The sequence below is a fragment of the Idiotropiscis lumnitzeri genome, chromosome 3 (genome assembly GCF_059441095.1).
Source record: "Idiotropiscis lumnitzeri isolate Australia: NSW breed Sydney's pygmy pipehorse chromosome 3, RoL_Ilum_1.0, whole genome shotgun sequence".
In the NCBI taxonomy this organism is placed as follows: domain Eukaryota; kingdom Metazoa; phylum Chordata; class Actinopteri; order Syngnathiformes; family Syngnathidae; genus Idiotropiscis; species Idiotropiscis lumnitzeri.
The window spans coordinates 11,169,026-11,187,976 of NC_142393.1; the positions used below are offsets into that span (position 1 = coordinate 11,169,026).

An 18,951-nucleotide genomic window follows, 5' to 3' on the forward strand; every position below is an offset into this window, starting at 1 on the left:
GTTGCCATGCAGATGAAGCGCAAACTATGTCAGCATCAAAACTCCAGTCAATAAATCACAGCAAAAGACCCACAATGCATCACGCACGCGAGGAGAACAAGTCACCTCAGCCAGACAGACAGGTGTTTACAAGTACGTCTACAAATGGAAGGAAACATGTTGCAGCCCCCCCCCCCCCAGTCGCGAGCAACCTGTCACTTAAACGCACCGCGGCTACAAACTGCAGCCGCATTTTTGCACACTGAACGCATCATCTGCACGGCGCGTGTTTGCCACGACCGACTGCAGATGTCTTGAAAACCTCCCCGCAATGTTCTGCCCATCCTCACATTCGCCTGCAGTGAGCTAGGTTTGGATCTGGGTCCCGTTCTTGGTCCTGGTCTTACCTTTTCTTTGCGGTCCGCGTAGCAACGCCGCAAGTTGTCGCCTGACTGCAGCGTCCTGCTGCCTTGCCTTCCTCTTGCTCCCTTTTCACTCTGCAGCCTCCTGCACCGGGGAAAAGAAGAAGCTGAAGAAGAAGAAGTGGAAGGACTAGTTAGTCCAAAAGCGGTCGGTCCGGTGCGGATGAAGAAAGGGGAGGTGGGAGGAGGAGGGACGAACGGCTTTACCTCTCCGCGCGGAGCATTCCGCATCGGCCGGGTGGCAAACGGGCTGAGGGAGTCGGGTGGGGGGCTGGGGAGAGGTGGGTTGGTGGAGGGTGGTATGGGTGGGAGGTGGATCGAGGGAGGAGGGGTGAGATGCTTCCTCCTCCCCCCACCACTGACAAATCAATGGATGCTCAACATCTTCATCTCCGCTGCTCGCAATTATGCTTGTTTTAAAAATTGTATTCTTATATTTTCTATGTCTGTTAAAAAATAAATTGTATTTTTTAATACATTTTGCTAAATGAATTAGTTTGGATGAAATGATCCAATAAATAAGGCGACAGGCGGTTGTTTCTTTCATTCTTTCTTGTTCCGCTATCATTTTCCTCTCCTTACTTTCTTTCGTCCCCTTTGTCATGCTGTCTTGCCTTTTATTTAATTTCTTCCTCATTTCTTCCTTTCGCGCATCTCACGCCGTAATTCAAACCTAGAGGCCAGAACTGTGATCCAGAGGTACTCGCCTCTGTTGTATTCTCTGCGGTCCATCGTTAAATTTTAATTGCCCTTTTCCTTAATTCAATTTACCTTACATTTTTGTCATTTTAATTCCTTTGATCATCATTTATTTTTCTTTCCTTGCTTCTTTTTATTCTTCTCTATATTTCCATCCAAAATTCTTGACCAGTCTGTAAAGTTGTTAGTTGTCCACCCTACTAGTTACTACTCATATTACTTAACACCCCAATTCCTATTAATTTGGACTTTGTGTAAAACCTAAAAAGTTTCAAATGATTATTCAGTAGGTTAAATTCAACACCTATTCCACTGAATACTCAACAAAATCAATATATTTAATGTTTGCATCTTCACATTCATTAAGAATTTGGGAAATGAGGATGCCAATTGTTGAATATTTGTAGCTGGATTTTTTTCCCCCCATTCTTGCCTGATGAACAACTTGAGTTGTTTAACAGTCCAGGGTTTTTGTTGTCGTATTTTGGACTGTATAATACATAATACTTTTTTTAATGCGAGGCAGGTCTGGACTGCTGGCAGGCCACTCTAGTAGTCTTTTAATATGAAGCTCTGCTGTTGGATTACATGCCAAAGGTGGCCTGGAATTGTCAGCAGGAGTGTCCAAGAAAAAGACATTGCTTGGATCGTAGCATATGTTTCTTCAAAATCTTTCAACATTAATGGTGCATTCACAGATGTGCAAGTTAACCATGGCGTGGTCATTAACACACTCACATACCATCACAGATGCTGATAACAGTTGCGGAGGTCCTTTTCCTCTTTGGCACACGATACATAACTTGCATAATTTCCAAAAACAATTGATGAACAAAACCCTGTTCTAGATTTTTTTTAATGTGTTGCAGCCATCAAATTTAAAATGAGTCAATATTTTGAAAAAAATAATAAATAATAATAATAAATAATAAATATATATAAAAGAAAGTCATGTCATCATCCACCCATCGCGGGAGGGTGCTGGAGCCTATGCCAGCTGTCTATGGGCGAAAGGAGTAACACACCTTAAACCGATCGCCAGCCAGTCGCAGGACAGACGGAGACACCGTCACCGAGTGGGAACAAAATCCACGCTGCCTGCACTCAAGTCAGGCGGATGTACCCCTGCACCATTGGGGACTCATAAAATAAAGTTTCAATTTCAATTTGAATATTTAATATTTTGTCTTAGCAGTTGGAGACTGTGCTGACTAATAAATAATAATAATGATAATAATAATAATTATAATATTTCAGCTGGGGTGGGCTGATAACTTGTCGAGGATAGCAGGGTAGAAAAGCGATGGGTCTATATTTGAATTTTCAATTTCAATATAAGACTAACACACGATTGAGTGCCACATAGTGACTGCCACAACCAGGAAGAGAGTCAGTAGTCACTAAATAGATACAATACACTGTAATTTTGTCATTCTGTTTAATTTGACCGTCGTTTCACGACAGACAAAGCAACATTGGTCGTTTTGCTGGACACAGTTTGTATCAGTAAAATGCGACGTTTTCCAAAAGAACATAAAAACTATTTTCCATAAAAAAATATAAATAAATGTTTAAAAAGCTGTATATCGCAGAAAAGCTCACAGCCATCTTGCATAAGGTACACCGTGAAAAAAAGAACGTTGCATTTATTATCAAGCACTCTCGAGGATGAAGAAAATAAGAAACAGTATTAACACTTTGAGGTTTGTCTTCGGCACTCATCAACCTGCAAGTCCATCACCATAGTAACACAGAAGCAGGTTGGAAGCTTGGCATAAAGCAAGCTCGAAAGGAAGGTCAGTATTTTTACAGTCCGACATAACACATTTCATATTTTCTTTCCTTTATTAGAATGCAAATTAATTTAAAAGATTCAAACATTTCAGTTCCCTTGATAACAATTCTGAAATCACTCTTCCATGCAAACGTTGCATCACAAATGTGATTTACTCAGTAAAAGACGACTGAAACGACATAACGCAAATACACATGAAGGCATGTGAATGAATATGTGAAGAATAAATACCATATGTCATCCGCAACACCGCTGAAGAAGCCTGATAAGTATCCTGCTCTTTTCAATCAGGTGTGTTGCAGCGCTCCAGGACCGGAGTTTGACACCTGTGCTGTACAGTGTCACATGGGGTGCTGGAGCCTATCTCAGCTGACTTCGGGCGAAAGAAATAAGATGAAAAATAAAATGCCCGTGTAAACAACAGCCGTCGATATGATAGGTAGATGCTCAGCACTCACGAGCCTCATGGCTACAGCAACGCTAAGCTAATGTCTGTGATTTCTATTGATTGGAATGTTGCCCCTGCCAACATGGCCACCACATAGGCTAGTCTGTCAGCCTTTGTTTTTCTCGTGTATTGTATAACTGTGACAACAGCGGCACGCTCAGAAATATGTGTTCCAGTCTCTGGCTGTTGATTGTTCCAGGAAAGAACAGCGGACAATTCTGGAATTAAGAGATTTTCACAACTATCTTATGGATGAGGGCTTTGCATGAATTATTAGTGAGTCAAATAGAAAAGCGAATTGGTCGTTAAAAATAAGCGCAGAATCGGAATTTTTGCATTAGCGTCAGAATGGGTCACGCCAAAACAATAACGCTAAGCGATGTATAAATTGTTTGCTTCAGTATATATGTGAGGAGTGTGTCATGTGTGAAAGTGCGCTGGTTTCAACTGGTAAGCTGTCAGTGGATCAACATCTTTGTTTTCTCGTTGCTGGTCTCTCACTCTGTCCTAGCAAAGGAGAGGAAATACGAAAATACCCAAGTTATCTTAGAGCTAATTAGCAGCTGCTCGATGTCAAAGCGGTAAAAGAATAGCAAACACGAACTTTTGGTTCCATGTCTAGTATGTCGAAAAGGCCGTTTTGAGTCGATTGGACACTATTTTCTGTTTGTTAGATCCGAAATCCTTTTAATGGGAGTCCATTAAATCAAGATCCACTGTGTGTTTTTCACCAGAATTTTAAACCAAAGGTCAAATCTTCCCTTTTCTGACAAATGCTGATGTATAGTCAGACCCCATGATTGCATGGAAGGCTGGTTGTGTAGCACAAAGGTCAGGTCCCAGTTCAGCACAAAAACAAGTCAAATTGATGTTCTTCGAAGCTCTTACGATGCCCATCCCAAAAATTTCCGGAAATCTACTGCAATGTCTGATGCAATCTTTTCATTCTCAAACAATGCAAGTATCTTGGTGTCCTCCTCGCCAGTTTGTCAACCATCTCTCTGTGAATGATATCATCTTTCCCTTGGAAGTGATAACATTCCTCTGGTGCACCAACAAACAAACCACAAGCCTCAATCTTATCAGCGTACAAGAGGTCCTGCCATTCATTTGCAAGAAACTGCAGTAGTTGCTTCTTAAAGGACCTTGACGTGAGAACATCAATAAATCACTTGGAACTCATCTCTGCTTTGGTCCAGCGATGACAAAGGTCCTGCGTGTCCCTTTCTGCGTCTTTAATCGAAGGTCGTGAATAATGGTCAAACGTGTACTCTTTCAGTTGTTGAAATTCAGGTTTGGTTGAGAACATTTCTGGCTAAGGTTCCATATGTACAGGTGGCAAATTCGTTAGCAAGCTCTGTAGCAGAAAATTGGCCATCGATGATGAAAGGACTAATATTCTCTGGCTTCTCATTCATTTTGTTCTTTCTTCACCAGAATGTCAAGGAGAGTACTCTTATCAGTCCTTGCCATTATCTCTTCCGTCGTGGCCACGGACTGAGGAGCGGCAACCAATGGGAACGGAAGTACGTACTCCAAGTCAAGACTCTCCTGTGTTCTCCGCACAAGAAGTCTAGCAGACACTTTCAGTCTTTGACCGGACGTTAGTTTGCGCATCCATCTTGAAGTGTTTTCAGCTTTTGTGGGTCATTCTGTGTACTATACTTTGAATTTAAATTTGTTGATTACAGCGCCCTCTCCAAGTTGTTTGAAAAAATGTTTTACACCAAGTTTCGCAGATGATTGTGAGTTTCAGAAAGAATTACTTCACGGAGGAATAACGAATATTTCTGAAAAGTTTCAATGGTGTACTCAAAGCATGATATAAAGCGCCACATTTAGGACCTTCATGAAATCATCTATTGTCTGTCTCTCTCTCTCTCCCTCTCGCCATCTACAGTATCCAAACATGAAACCTTGAAGGACACCTTCAACCTAGAATTGATTCTGAAAGCCAAAGTCCAACAGAACAAGGAAAATGAATGACTGAAAGCTCTTGTAAAACCAATGAAGTATTTTAAATCTTTTGCGATGCTCAAAACCAGGTTTTCTATCGGTATCCTCAAAAGCAGTGCTGAAAACTTCAGCTGAACGATCAACGAGTGAGACTTATACATCATGTAACTTGTTATGATCACATAGTTTTAATCAGATTGTGAAAACTCAGTTTTCTCCCATAGCGGCCAAAACACTCAAAGAAGTTCACTAACTAGAAATCTAGCGAACGCAGTAGCATGACTGAAGTCTTTATATTTGACACTCCACTTAAGGGTATGTGAAATGTGAAGTGATGCCCTCGGTTGGGAGGAAAGGCACAAGTGACACCAAAGAATATTAAAGTGTCCAGTGCTCCTTTAATGTGAATAATGTGTGGCTTGTACAGTATCTGCTGCTATGTTGGCTAATACTCAGTCAGTAAGTGTCTTGTACTAAAATGCTAACAGGACAATAGCATGAAGGTGGACACAAACCCCATCTGGTTATATTTCGGAAATTTAGCTTCGCTAAAGTCATGTAAACTCTCAAGCGGGCATGGATCTTTATATCGCCCTTCCCTCCCTGGCTAACAGTAGGATAATAGCACGGCTAAAAACAACAATTAGCTTCCGGCCGTTTAAACAAAAGGCGTTAGCACAGCAACATTAGCACCTTAGGATTCAGCTTGCCTCTTCATGTCGCGTGCACACTTGAGTACAATGACAATAAAGGGATTTCTGATTCTGATTCTGATTCTGATGGAGTCTATGGCTAGGCTGTCTTCAGCGTTCACCACCCACGTATGGATTTGTCATTCTAAATATTGAACAAATTTAGTGTTCACCATTGTCAGATACAACCACTACCCGTGCAAATCATAGCGAAAAAAAAGTTTTAACTAACCTCGTTGACTTTGATCAGAAGGGGGGCATCATTGGGACATGTAAATGTGTTGCTGGCTTTAAGTGCTATTCACCTTACCGGTACAACAACAACAAAAAAAAAACTAACATGTGTTTCTGTAAACATCGCAAACAATTTGGTAACACGCTTGAAGTCAATTAGGAGCTCTGCTTTCACTAAGGAGAAGTCACATTTTGGAAAAGAAAATGGGTGATCCTGTTCTACTGTAGCTTTACAAGCAGCCTCCTCAGTTGAGCTCTTCAGAATTCAGAATCCAGCTGCATCCTTGGTTTCGCCGCAGATTTCTTTTTTTTTTGTCACTGATTGAAGCTGAGCGTCGCAATCAGACTGCTATTTGCCCGCCTCAGCAGGCACCAGCTTTAGGCTGGTTCAATTTGGTGGCCATGCTCATGTGTTAGAGCCACATTTGACCCTCTCCATTTTTTCCCCCAATTTTTGAGCTTATTCAAAATCGCAACGGACTAAAGATGAGGTGTATTGCAATAAATGTGATATCGTCTACTTTTATCGCATGTGAAACACACTGTGATATAAGAAGTCCAAATAGTGTGGAAGAGACATTCATGTTCTAGCACCTCTGTGAGTCTGACGTATTTTCGGCTGGCAGAATATGCATTGCGAGTAGAGGTTTAATAATGTCTTGTGTCTCAATGGACACATTCTTGACAGTGTTTTTCACGGGAAAAAGGTTAATGCGTGTCTGCCTCAATGATGTCATCCCGATTCAGTAATTTGGTCCCATCCATCCATTTTCTTTACCAATTATCTTGTTCACACTTACTTGGAGCTGGAGCTTCTTCCAGCTGACTTTGTGCAAAAAGAGGCATACACACTGGATTGGTTGCCAATCAATCCCAGGGCACATACAAAGACAGAACAAACCCACGCTGCATGTTTTAAAGCAGGCGTGGGCAAACTACGGCACGGGGGCCACATGTGGCCCGTTAAACGTATTAGTCCGGCCGCAGAACTTTAAAAAAATTAAATGAATAATCTTTGTTCATGTTTTATTTTCCAAAAACGGTGGTGTGCCATAGACAGATATTTTGTTGTAATCCCTTTGTTCATTTTCATTTCAAATGTATTTTTTCCTCCGATGAGGTGAGGTTACCAAAACAATCCATCCATCTGCTCCTGGTCCGGCCCCTCTGTCAAATTTTAGACCGCATTGTGGCCCGCCGATCAAAAAGTTAGCCCACCCCAGTTCTAAAGTCAAACGAGTCAGTGATCCCACCCCACTGTTTTTTATTCAGCGTGTCGTCAACATCGTTGCGGTCATGTTTGACCTCGAGCCAATAGCTGGGTACATGACGTCAAAAAAAAAAAAAAAAAATTCACGCTGACATCCACAGCAATGGGCAATAGAGAGCCTTTGCTTAAATCTAATGTGGGCCGGACTACCTAGAGAAAACACAGCAAGCACTTAACAATATGTGTAAATCCCAGTGAGAAGGAATCAAGGGCAGCCGTGCCAGCCATTATAGCACCGTGTTGTAAAGAAATTCTCATCCAATCCAGGACAATGTTGATTTCACAGAATAAATATTAAAGCATTCCTGATGAATGTAAACCATCGATTCCAAGCTGCTCCAAATTGTGTTGGCTTGAATTGTTCTGCTCCCAGCTCATCGGGTTAATGGAGGACCACCTTGTTAGCAGGGAAAGCTTTTAATTGGACCTCCGCCGCTGCCAGAAGCCTCCACAGGCTCAATGGCCGAGTCAAGGCAGCGCACTGCAGTGACTTATGTTGGCTTGTGCGTATGAATTATTCATGAGAGAGAAATATGCACCATAAAGCTGAGCCAAAGAGACACACTGTAGTCGATTGTCTGTTTAGCTCAACTCCATTGACCCAAAACAAGAAACATACATGTCTTTGTGGGCAGCAGAGCGCTTGTTTTACTCACTACCGTATGTACCAATGTATTGTATCGCCGCATCAGTGTATTAATAATTGACAGAAATTTTAGTCACCGACCTCAAATTTAATCATACTTTCAACGCCAAATTCATCCGGGTATTAAACAGAGTGGGAGTGACAACAGATCCCTGAGGGACCCCTAGTTTGACTGTTACATGTCAGAGACGCTATTAGCGATGACATCACCGGCTGACCCGCTCTGCAGGTCGACTATGAATTCCATTATCGTTTGTATGATCCATGAATTTTAGGCACATTAGAATGATGCATTTTACGGCAAAATTGTATCTCCCTGATCAATCCTATTAGGTGCCACTCTACACGTTTTAATGCCTTATTTTTGTCCATTTATATTAAATCATCAATGTACGACATTTTTTTCCATATAAAAAATGAGCCAATGTTAATTGAAATGGATTGATGGAATAAAAAAAAGTCAAACTTGACAACAAAAGAGTTCAGTTTCCAGTCTTGGATCGTCTCCAGCGAGCAGTAAACAATATCTTTGTTATCCCATCTGTTTGTTGCATATCAGTTCTGATGAGGACAGAATTAAGTTGGACCGGCTCCGTTATTAGCAACACCCTTGCGACACATACTAAATGAGCATGAGGCCTCCAAAGTGAGACACCACCAACTGTTTGCCTGCCACAGTCAGAGGCGGTGTTGTAGTGTGAAGTGACAAAGTGCTTTTTCAGTCATCGTAATCACTCAAAATTACACATATTTATAAAATGAATTGTCGTTTCACTGTATTTTCAACACAAAGATGCAAATGAGTGTGAAGAGCTCATTTTTGAGGCTCTTTCTTCCAAACAATGAATTCAATCGCTGCTTGACTTCATACTCACACATTTCTGCTTGTCAATTAAGTCTCCAAACTGTGACAATCTCGGTGTACATTTCAAAGTGAACTAACTGTTTGTTTTTTTTTCCCCGAACCATTCTTATTGCATTTTATTTGCGGTTGTTTCGTCGTGCTTGTTTTGAGCAAGCCGTGCTTCCTGGTTGCGTTGATGCGCAGCCAATCAACTCACGGAATATATCCACTCGTTCTTTCATTGGTCCATCTCTGCCTTCCAGAGTGGGTGGGCAAACTTTTTGATTTGGCGGGCCACAATGGGTTCTAAAATTTGACAGAGGGGCCGGACCAGAAGCAGACGGATGGAGTGTTTTGGTAACCTCACCTCATCGGAGAAAAAAAAAAAAACATTTAATTTTAAATGAAAGTGAACAAAAGCATTTCAACAATATATATGTTATTGAAAAAAACACCATGTATTTAGAAAATAAAACATTAACAAGGTTTATTCATTTCATTTTTTTCAAGTTCGGCGGACCGGATTAAAACGTTTAGGCCGCATGTGACCCCCGGGCCTTAGTTTGCCCACACCTGCCGTAGATCTTTTATCCCTCTGATGCAAAATGGGAGTGGTTTCTCCATCTTGGTTTCGCCAAAGATTGTACAGCAATATTTAAAATACTTACCCCACTCAAACACGTTTATTTGAAGAAGTAGAATTGAAAAACAAAAACAAAATGGGCCGTTAAAAATCAAAATTATTATTTTTTTTTTGTTTAATGCGATGGTCCACTTTAGTTGCTATCAGCCACCTTGCTGGGTGTGTGGCGGGACTAATTCAGGGCTTGTGCAATATTCGAGGTGGGGTTCTCCTAGGTGTCCATCAGGATGCATGTCGATCAAGTAGCCGTTGAGTGGGCGCTACTTCATTAATTGAATAACCCATTTTAATCTTCGGCTAAGTGCCCTCGAGTAGCAGCGCATCCCTTAGAAAGATATTGCAATAATCCATCAAGTACACCTGAGTGACTTCAGCTTGGTTCTCATATACCATTTGATTTCTTTTATTTTTTTGTAGGGTTGATTTGGTCAATGCTTGGCCCATTTCCCCAACACAACATCTTGAGGAGTTTTACATCCATGATCCTGTCGTGCCCAACCAATGGGCTCTCTTCATTAAGCAACTAGTGATGGCGTAGTCGGACTCGCTCTGAAAGTTAGTCGAAAGCAACTTTTTTAATGATCTCTTTCAAGTAGGCGTTACTCCTTCAAATAAAGACCCGGTCTCAGAGTAAAAGGCTTTGGCTGAGCGTCATATATTTCAATGTTTGAGGGGACTGCAGACGGGTAATTACTGAGAAAGGCACTCATTGATTTAGCAAGACGACTCCATCTTGTGTCCACTTTACCTCATTTGTCCTCCACCGCTGAGGGGTCTCAATTCAGCCTGAGGTAGCCTGCGGTTTGGGTTTCCTAAGCCCTCAGCTCTTTTACACTAGAGTAGATGAGACGGACATTGTACGATTACACCAGGGGGTGTCGTCAATCTTTGTGGGCCTGAGATGCCCTTTGAGATGCTTTTGTGATTGAGGGATTTCTGTATTTTTAGTTTTTTCTTGAACAAGGGTCTACAAAGAGGAGCATACGTATTTTTGTCACTCAATCAATCAATCAATTAATACAAATAAACTTGACTCGACAATAGTCTTTTGCCATATAATCTCAATCTGGTATCATTATTGACGCTGCTCGACATCTAAGCAAGTGCAGTCCTGTACGTATCTAGGTCTCGATGTAGCCCACCCACCGTGCCGAAGTTGTGAAAGACGGCAGCCTTTTCACAGACGCGTGATACGTTTACAATGGAGGCTGTCTGGAAGTCATTGAACATGAGAATTATGGATCCTGAAAATTATGCATGACATTCAAATCCGTGAAAATTATTTAAAAAAAAAAACAATCTACATTTGTAAAAGGCTTCATACTTTGAAAAGGAGCATGTGATTTTATTCCAGATGAAATAAATGTAATTAAATGAATTCTATCAGGACTCTGTGCTTATGACTGAATAACTGTTAGGGGGCTCATTAATAAAAATAGGTGTGTGCACTGTCCTCTATTGGTTATTGAAATCAATGAGCTTCACTTGCCAAAAATTCACATGATCCCACACGTGCACACGCACACGAACCACTTCCGCGGTGAAGCGCGAAAGAATAGATGTCGCCCAACAGTGCCTCAGCATAATTTAACTACACAAATTGAAGAATTGGTCGCCCCCGCTCTCTTCATTGGATGTGATTGGTGAGGTACGGAAATAGATCCAGATGAAGGGAAGTAAGTATGGGGACTATCGATTTTCACATTGGAGGAGAAAATGTATAGCAACATTCATTAAAAAATAAATAAATAAATATGTCATTTTTTTAGCTTAGATTTTCATTTTAAACAGTGGCAGCATAAATAAATATATTTTTTGGAGGTTCTTTTTTTTTAAGACTTACATTATTCATCTTCAAATCTATTCTCTTCTCTTACATTTGATAATTTCTCTTACAAAAAGCAAAAGAAAGAGTAAAAAAGAGTCCTTTACAGTGAGATAGAGTCATCCAATCTGCTTGTGTCTAATGATAGTACATTGAAAAAAATTTTTTCCAAGAGCTGCTTTCCATTTTTGTAAATTGCACAACTTTGAATTTTGACGGACAATAAACCTTGGATGCCATTGAGGCTGTCAAACCTTCCAGATTCTACGATCACCATGACACTGCCCCCATGTTGGGAATTCAACCACAACAATTAGCATCTTTTCTCAGGGGCTTTATGGCTGCTTTTCCGATGTCAAAACTCACAGGAAGATATAGACAGGGGACACTGTGACCAGATAGGTTTGTTGTTGTTGAGCTCATAACTTCCAGGGGTATCGGCATGACTCCCTAGTGGCAAAACGCTCGGGAAAGAAGTCTGCAATTACAGTAAATACATGCAGACGGCCAATTGGGCTTGGAAACACACACGCACACACACCCCAACACACACCCCTACACACATCATTTGCACAAACACAATCACATAAGTGCACTCAGCCCCTTGAAGAGGAAATACACAAAACCAATCCACACATGCCTACATGTTGGAGTCTTAGCCAAAAGGTCAATCTAGCTTTAGTTTTTCATAGAGAAGGTTTAGAGAGGCAAAATGAAAGCTAAAGGGGGTGGAGGATAAATGAGAGGAGAGATCAAGAAAGTGCGAAAAGTAAAAATGCAAGAGAGATTTTCTAAGACAAGGGTGCACAAAAAAATGAATTAGTGACCACTGGAGGAAGGTGAGGAGATTATAATACCGTTTAGTGCCAAGGAACAATGACAAAATTGGAAGACACAGGTGGTAGAAGGTTCTGTCACTGTATCACCCAGAAGAGATGTTAAGATGCTCTTCACATGGGCAAACGCTGTGATAATGTGGCCAATTATGTTTGATGGAGTGGAAGAGCACTTGCCGTCAAGAGGGTTCAAAACTCATCTTGTGCTTTTCTGTCATTGTCTTTCTCCTATAGTCCAAAAAAAAACAAAAAAAACAAGAATGAACCAAGAATGTTTGGCTCATTAAAGGCTGTAGGCCAATTGTTATTAATCTTTACAGTGTATGCTAGGTGAGTGTTTTTAAAAGGGAAGTCAACCCCCCAAAATATTTTTTACAAGAATTTGTTCTCTGCAGAGCCACTCGTCAAAAAAACATTTTTTTTTTTAATTAATATTGTGTTTGAGGATTATGAGTTATGCAGCAAAATTCACCAATTTTTAGCCATCTCAGGGGGCGGCCATTTTGTCTTAAAATGACATCTGAGATGCTCAGGGCTCAGATAACGACCAATCACGGCTCAGCTTCAATGATTATGATGTGATGACATGAATATTGAATATACCGTGTCAGTGCCATGTTCCTTCAAATATATTTTTAACGTATGACCGAGTGAGACCAACATTTGAGCAAATGTATGGCCAGCACCTGGAGTTTTCTTTGGCAATCAATGGAGGACAAGCTACTTCTGTGTGGTAACGGTAATAAATAGAGCTCAAAAGAACGCTCAACTTCCAGGAAACAGGGCTCTTGAATTCCCCAGGATGGTGTTGTTCTTTTGAGTTCTTTCCGCCGTCGGTGCTGATTAGCTGTGTGAGGAGACGCAAGCTAATGTAACAGATCACATCTTAGATTCTTCAGATACAGATGTACTTCCCAAGTGAACTCGTCCAAGAAGCAAAAAGGCAGTGGGTGTAGTGGATACAAAAAAAAAGACTAAAAGATAAATCAATGATGAAAAAAAGCCTCTTTTTTTCTCTTAAATTTCAAGGTTCTTGACTACCAAACTGTCCAGACTTCCAAGGGACTAAATAAAAGGAGCACAATTTCGTTTTATTGAAAACTTTTTACAAATTAAACCTTTAGCCTTCATCAACCGATCTAATAATGGAATCCCCGTGGAGGCTGACATTATGTGTTTGCTCTTCCCACTACTGTGATGGGTCAAATTTTGTGGACATGATAAAAACGATTCTTGTTCTTACTTTTTTGCGACTCATGTTGCCCACCTTTAGAGATTAGCCATTGTCAACCACATCAGTCTGATTTATTTTGACCTTTATACGCTATCCATTATTCTAAAATCTGGTCACAATGTACCTTAAATTCAAACTCACCACATTAAATTTACTGGGACAATAAATTTTTAGAGTAGTGTCAACACAACAAGCATTTTATGAGCATCATGTACCAATGTGATGTTGTTCTCATTTTCTTATGTAAATATTACAAGTCACAACTTTTCTTTTTTTTTTTTTTTTTTTTTACACTGGATACGCATTGGGTGAATTGACTTCAATAAACTAATCAACAGTGGTTGTTTTTGCTCATCTGAATCAAAATCTACAATGAGCTTTAAAAACAATGGTTTACAGTTACCAATGCTCTCCCACAAAATTCTAATAAAGAATATGAACAACTCCCAAGTTCAAAATTGTCAGCTCCAATGCAGGCAAATGCATTCTGGACTTGCTTCTGCGTGATGCAAGTCACGTTCTGCCCAATGGACTGAAAATGACAGGACAGCGACCAATGAGCCAAAGAAAACTACACGTAGCCTATGCATTACACAAATTCATTACAAATATACGGTTTAACTATAACAAAGTGCTTATTTACTGTTTATATATTCAGCTCAGTTACTATCCCTCTGCCTATAATCTTATTTAACTGTTTTCCATTTGTATTTAGTCAAGTGACTGAGGAGTGGCTCATCATGCAGAGCTGATAGTATCATCCGCAGATGTGTTTCCATGGTGAGCCAAGTCTCTGATGTCACATTTTTGCTCCACGGAGATGGGCAATGAAGAAACAGGATTCCGTTGCTTCATCGCTGGGCGCTCTTGTGCTTCCTAGCCAACTGAACAGCCCTCGTTGCCAGTTAACAACCACGAGCTAGCGCTTTTTCACAGAGAGATGTCTTATCAAAGGGGAAGCTCAAGGAGTCGAACAACCTTTAAGTGAACTTAAGTGAAAATTTCCAGAGAATCAAGAATTAGACACACATTTTTACAGCGTACATAGTTCTTACCGTGGTGGAAGTGGCTTGTTGTAGGTGTGGATGCACTGAGCTAGCGCTCAACCTGCTCCACATACTGCTGGCTAATGACAAGCAATTTAATAACAGTTATTAGCCATCTCCGCTTCCACCTTAAGTGTTAGCAATGGCCAATCGCTGTCTTCTCCTTGAGGAAGCGGAGTTCATTATGTGGAAAAGAAAGTAAAAACATTTTGACTCACAACAGTTCCATATGGACGCAAATGTGACGCATAGCCACTGGCTAATTTAAGTCCATGTATTCATTTTTAAAAATTGTTTCGTGTCTGCACTCACTATTTTTTTCTTTCCATAGCCGAGTATGAAGAGCTTTGGTAAAAAAAAAAAAAAAAAGCAAAAAGCTATAATTTAACTGATGGCCAAAAGTTTGCTTATTTTTGCCATGTTGGTATATCAAAACACTTCTAGTTGCCATGACTTTGGAACTTTATTTACTGCCAACATGCACCTTCAAGAAACTGAAATGGTGAAATCAGCACTGACCACCGAGATGCAATTAGGTCTTGACAGGAGGTGCTAATCGTCAAATCATGCAAATTCCGACATTGCTGCTTGTCGAAATGTGATCAGGTTTCTACTCCTGAGAAAATCAAGTTGCAAACCTTCTTCACGTATCATTTGTTTTTGTGCTTAAAAACCTCAAATCTTAACATTCGACCATTTTTCAGTGAGTTATTGGAAAAGTATGGATCCAGAGGTTTGATTCTACATCATCCTGTGGATTTGTGGCAACAAAATCTAATAAAGTTGCATTCACTGTCAGAGTCCTCGTCTGCTTCTGCACTGGATGCTTTTCTTTTTTTTTTTTGCAGTCTAATATGATGACCGCAAGACACACTGCCTCAGAATTGGTGGGGCGTCTTGACCAAACCACTCCAACAATATTTTGGAGGCTTTAAACAAAACACCATTGCAACGTCAGTGAGTGTCCACCTCAGGTTGTTGTCATGGCAACTAAGATGAAAATGTTGCTTTCAACTTTCATCTTTGTTCCACTCTCACTCAGAATCAGATGGCAGATCACCTTTTTTAATTTTTTATTTTTAGCTACAATGGCTGATTTATTTCCCAAAATTGCACAGCAAAGAAGGGGGCACAGTTTCAGGGCACATATAGAATAAAAATCATTGACACTCACATTATGTGCAATTTGAGTTTGGAAAACAAACCCAAAATGCAATAGATATAGATAGATTTATAATATGTGAATTTCTGCAGCTCATCCAGATTTACCTCGGGCCTCTCGGCTGCTTCTGAGTGCTCTCCTCGCTCGCTCGCTCGCTCTGTCAGTTTCCGTAGACAGTCATGCCTTGGTAGGTTTGCAGCTGTGTCATACTTTTCCCATTTTTGGATGATGGATTGAAAGGTGCTCCTTGAGCTGTTCAAAGGATATTGTTTTTTTTTTTTTTTCCAGTGGTATGGCCACAGGTGGACTCTATTTACGAATTAGGTGACTTCTGAGGGCAATTGGTTGCACAGTTCTGGATTGTATTTAAGGGAATCAGAGTACAGGTGGCGGAATGCAAATGCAGGGCACACTTTGAAGATTTATATTTGCTTACAATTTTGAAAATTATAAAAATTTGATATAATAATAATTTAATTTAATTATATAATATAATATTATAATTATATAATATAATTTTCATTCCATCTCACAAAATTTCAATGGACAAAATTACTTTTTTAAGGCATATTAGCTATTACCAAACATAATTTTCGTGTCCTTTAAATGGAGCCATAAGTAGTTTAAACGTCACTCAACCTGAGAGGAAATTATGGTGAATGGGTTCAGGTGGGGGCTTATATAACCGAAAGTGGGGAAAAAAACTGTGCTTTGGACACATATGGGCATCTTTGAGCCTGAAAATGCAGATTTTTGAAAATGCGTATTGCGCTTCTTTACATGATGACGTCGCCACATACTGGCCTGGCATGTATTTGACGTCATTTTCAGTAGTTTTTTTTTGCAACAATTACTCTTGTCTATTGATTTGTTGAATTTGCCTGAATGTTTTTGTGGCTCCATTGGTCAGTGGCTTCAGTTATTGATCATGATATGGATCCATATATTTTTTGTAATCAAGGCTAAAACTTGACTTTTGATTTAAAAGACAATCAATGTGTTTTAAATGAAGCTGGTAGGAAATGCTTTTTTGCATCTGTACTGTGGCACGGTGGAGGTATGCACTTCAATGACTACCCCCTTCTGGTTCTGTCTTTAATTAATTCCTGATAAAGACTTAAAAAGAAGGAATCTCTTTACTACTTTTTGCCATTTACTATAATTGGGCCAATGAGTGTGGTTTGCGCTCGCGACTTCCACGCGGGAGCCTTAAAAGAAACAAACAAAAACATAGCGTCAATCAGGCATAGTAGCTTCATAATGATAGCTTGGGGGGTGCTTGGATTTTAGGAATATGTTTCGATATTTGAGGTAATGTGGCCTACATTCTAGTCGGCCTCATTAACGAGGACAGCAGGGAACGTAAGCATGGGATGCGTTTTGATGTGAGAATATTTTATGAACAGTTTGAGATGCCACTTTAGTGTTCTCCGTGAAGGCTTTTGTGACACCAAAACACAAACTGAGACACATAAATGCAAGCTCACGCAGGGGGTAATAAATTAGCTCCCACGTCAGACATCCCATAAAGGTGCAGTGATTTCCCGCTCACCTCATGTTGGCTCATGCACACGCACACAAACACACACGCAGTTGTGATGTCAGCCGACACCCACTGATTACACACAAATGTCCATCGACTCCCTGCTGTAAGTGTCGGGGGAACAATTATCAGTTCAATGAGGCTATGCAAATGATAATTACGGACCACATTATTATTATTATTATTATTATTATTACAATCATTGATTATTTTACATTTACTTTGCAACAAATAGCGGTGGCTAAAGTTCTCCATGGATTATGTGACATGCACAGCAACACTTTTGCAAACAATATCAGTCAGTTTCGTCCTACAAGAACTTGTCAAAGAAATCATCTGTGTCAGGTGAGTTACAAAAAAATAAATAAATAAAATGGTACCGCTGAAGCGCTTGGTGTGTGTGTGTGAGTGTGTGCGTTGTCAATTTACTGCTAACTGCCATTGTCTAGCGGGGGTATTATGTTGCCGTGGCAACAACCAGAGACAATCAGAGTTAGTGAGATAGTAGCTAAATCCGGGTTAGAGCACTTTGTCTCATTTGGCTTTGACTCGTTGGAAAATGTTAAAAAAAAATTATAATAATAATACTACCATAATGAAAACTGAACTTTAGGAAAATTTGTAAGAATGTATTGACGGCTGCCTCAGCTTGTGAGTCAATACAATTTTTCAAATTCTAATCATGCCCACGATTGACTAAACCTTTGGCAGAGTGGCCAGGGGTGTGTATTTACTCAACTGCAGGTAAAAACAGGGGTCTATTACGGGTTAGGTAGTTGTCAACTTTTTGTAATACTAATATTGAATAACGCTGAGTTTGTGGAAGTGGCCGGTTACTCCCTAGACCAGGGGTGGGCACACTTTTTGATTGGTGGGCCACAATGGGTTATAAAATTTGACAGAGAGGCCGGACCAGGAGTAGATGGATGGAGTGTTTTGGTAACCTCACCTCATCTGAGAAAATAAATACATTTAATTTTAAATGATAATGAACTAAAGCATTGCTACAAAGTATCTATGTTTGACACACCAGAGTATTTAGAAAATAAAACATTAACCATTTTGATATATTACATTTTATTTAAGTCTGGCGGGCCGGATAAAATCTTAATGGGCGCAGTTATGATAGGCATTATGATGACTGACTGACCCTGATTTTCAATTTGCTATTGGGAAAAATAGGCTCGGAATCTCAATGAATAGAAGTCAACCTTGGAGCTTACAATGTAGCAGTGATTAAGTATAATGGGGGTCGATGCAGGGAAATCAATTGGGTGGATTCTATTGGGTGGATTTTTTTTTTTTTCTGGATGAGAAAGAGCGGGGCAGTTTGTTTCGTTGTCAGGTGCAAATATGACAGAAACTGAATCTTGACTGGAACACATTCTTTAAAAAAAAAATAAAATAAAATAAGTATTGTCTTTCTTTGTCTGTCCCAGGGCACGGTGGACGACTGGTTCGCACGATGGCCTCACAGTGCAGAGGTCGTGGGTTCGATTCCGGCACCGGCCTTCCAGTGTGGAGTTTGCATGTTCTCCCCGTGCCTGAGTGGATTTTCTCCGGGTACTCCGGTTTCCTCCCATATTCCAAAAACTCGCATGGCAGGTTGATTGAACACTCTAAAATTGCCCCTAGGTCTGAGTGTGAGCGCGGATGGTTGTTCGTCTTTGTGTGCCC

The 18,951-nt window shown here is 40.3% G+C and overlaps 1 protein-coding gene across 2 annotated transcripts in view; it reads right to left on the reverse strand.

The window, feature by feature from the left end:
- The window catches only part of LOC148339906 (delta-type opioid receptor-like), a 34,535-nt gene extending 33,879 nt beyond the window's left edge, over positions 1-656 (reverse strand). The window contains exons 1-2 of one of the 2 annotated variants that reach the window (XM_088291097.1): positions 609-656; positions 387-508 (exon numbers count right to left, since the gene is read on the reverse strand). In XM_088291097.1, coding sequence (XP_088147223.1) covers positions 387-508; positions 609-632 — 146 coding nt within the window. In that variant the 5' untranslated portion in view covers positions 633-656. The remainder of the gene's footprint in view (positions 1-386; positions 509-608) is intronic. The other variant, XM_088291098.1, reaches the window with a different exon arrangement.
- Positions 657-18,951: the final 18,295 nt, after the last annotated feature.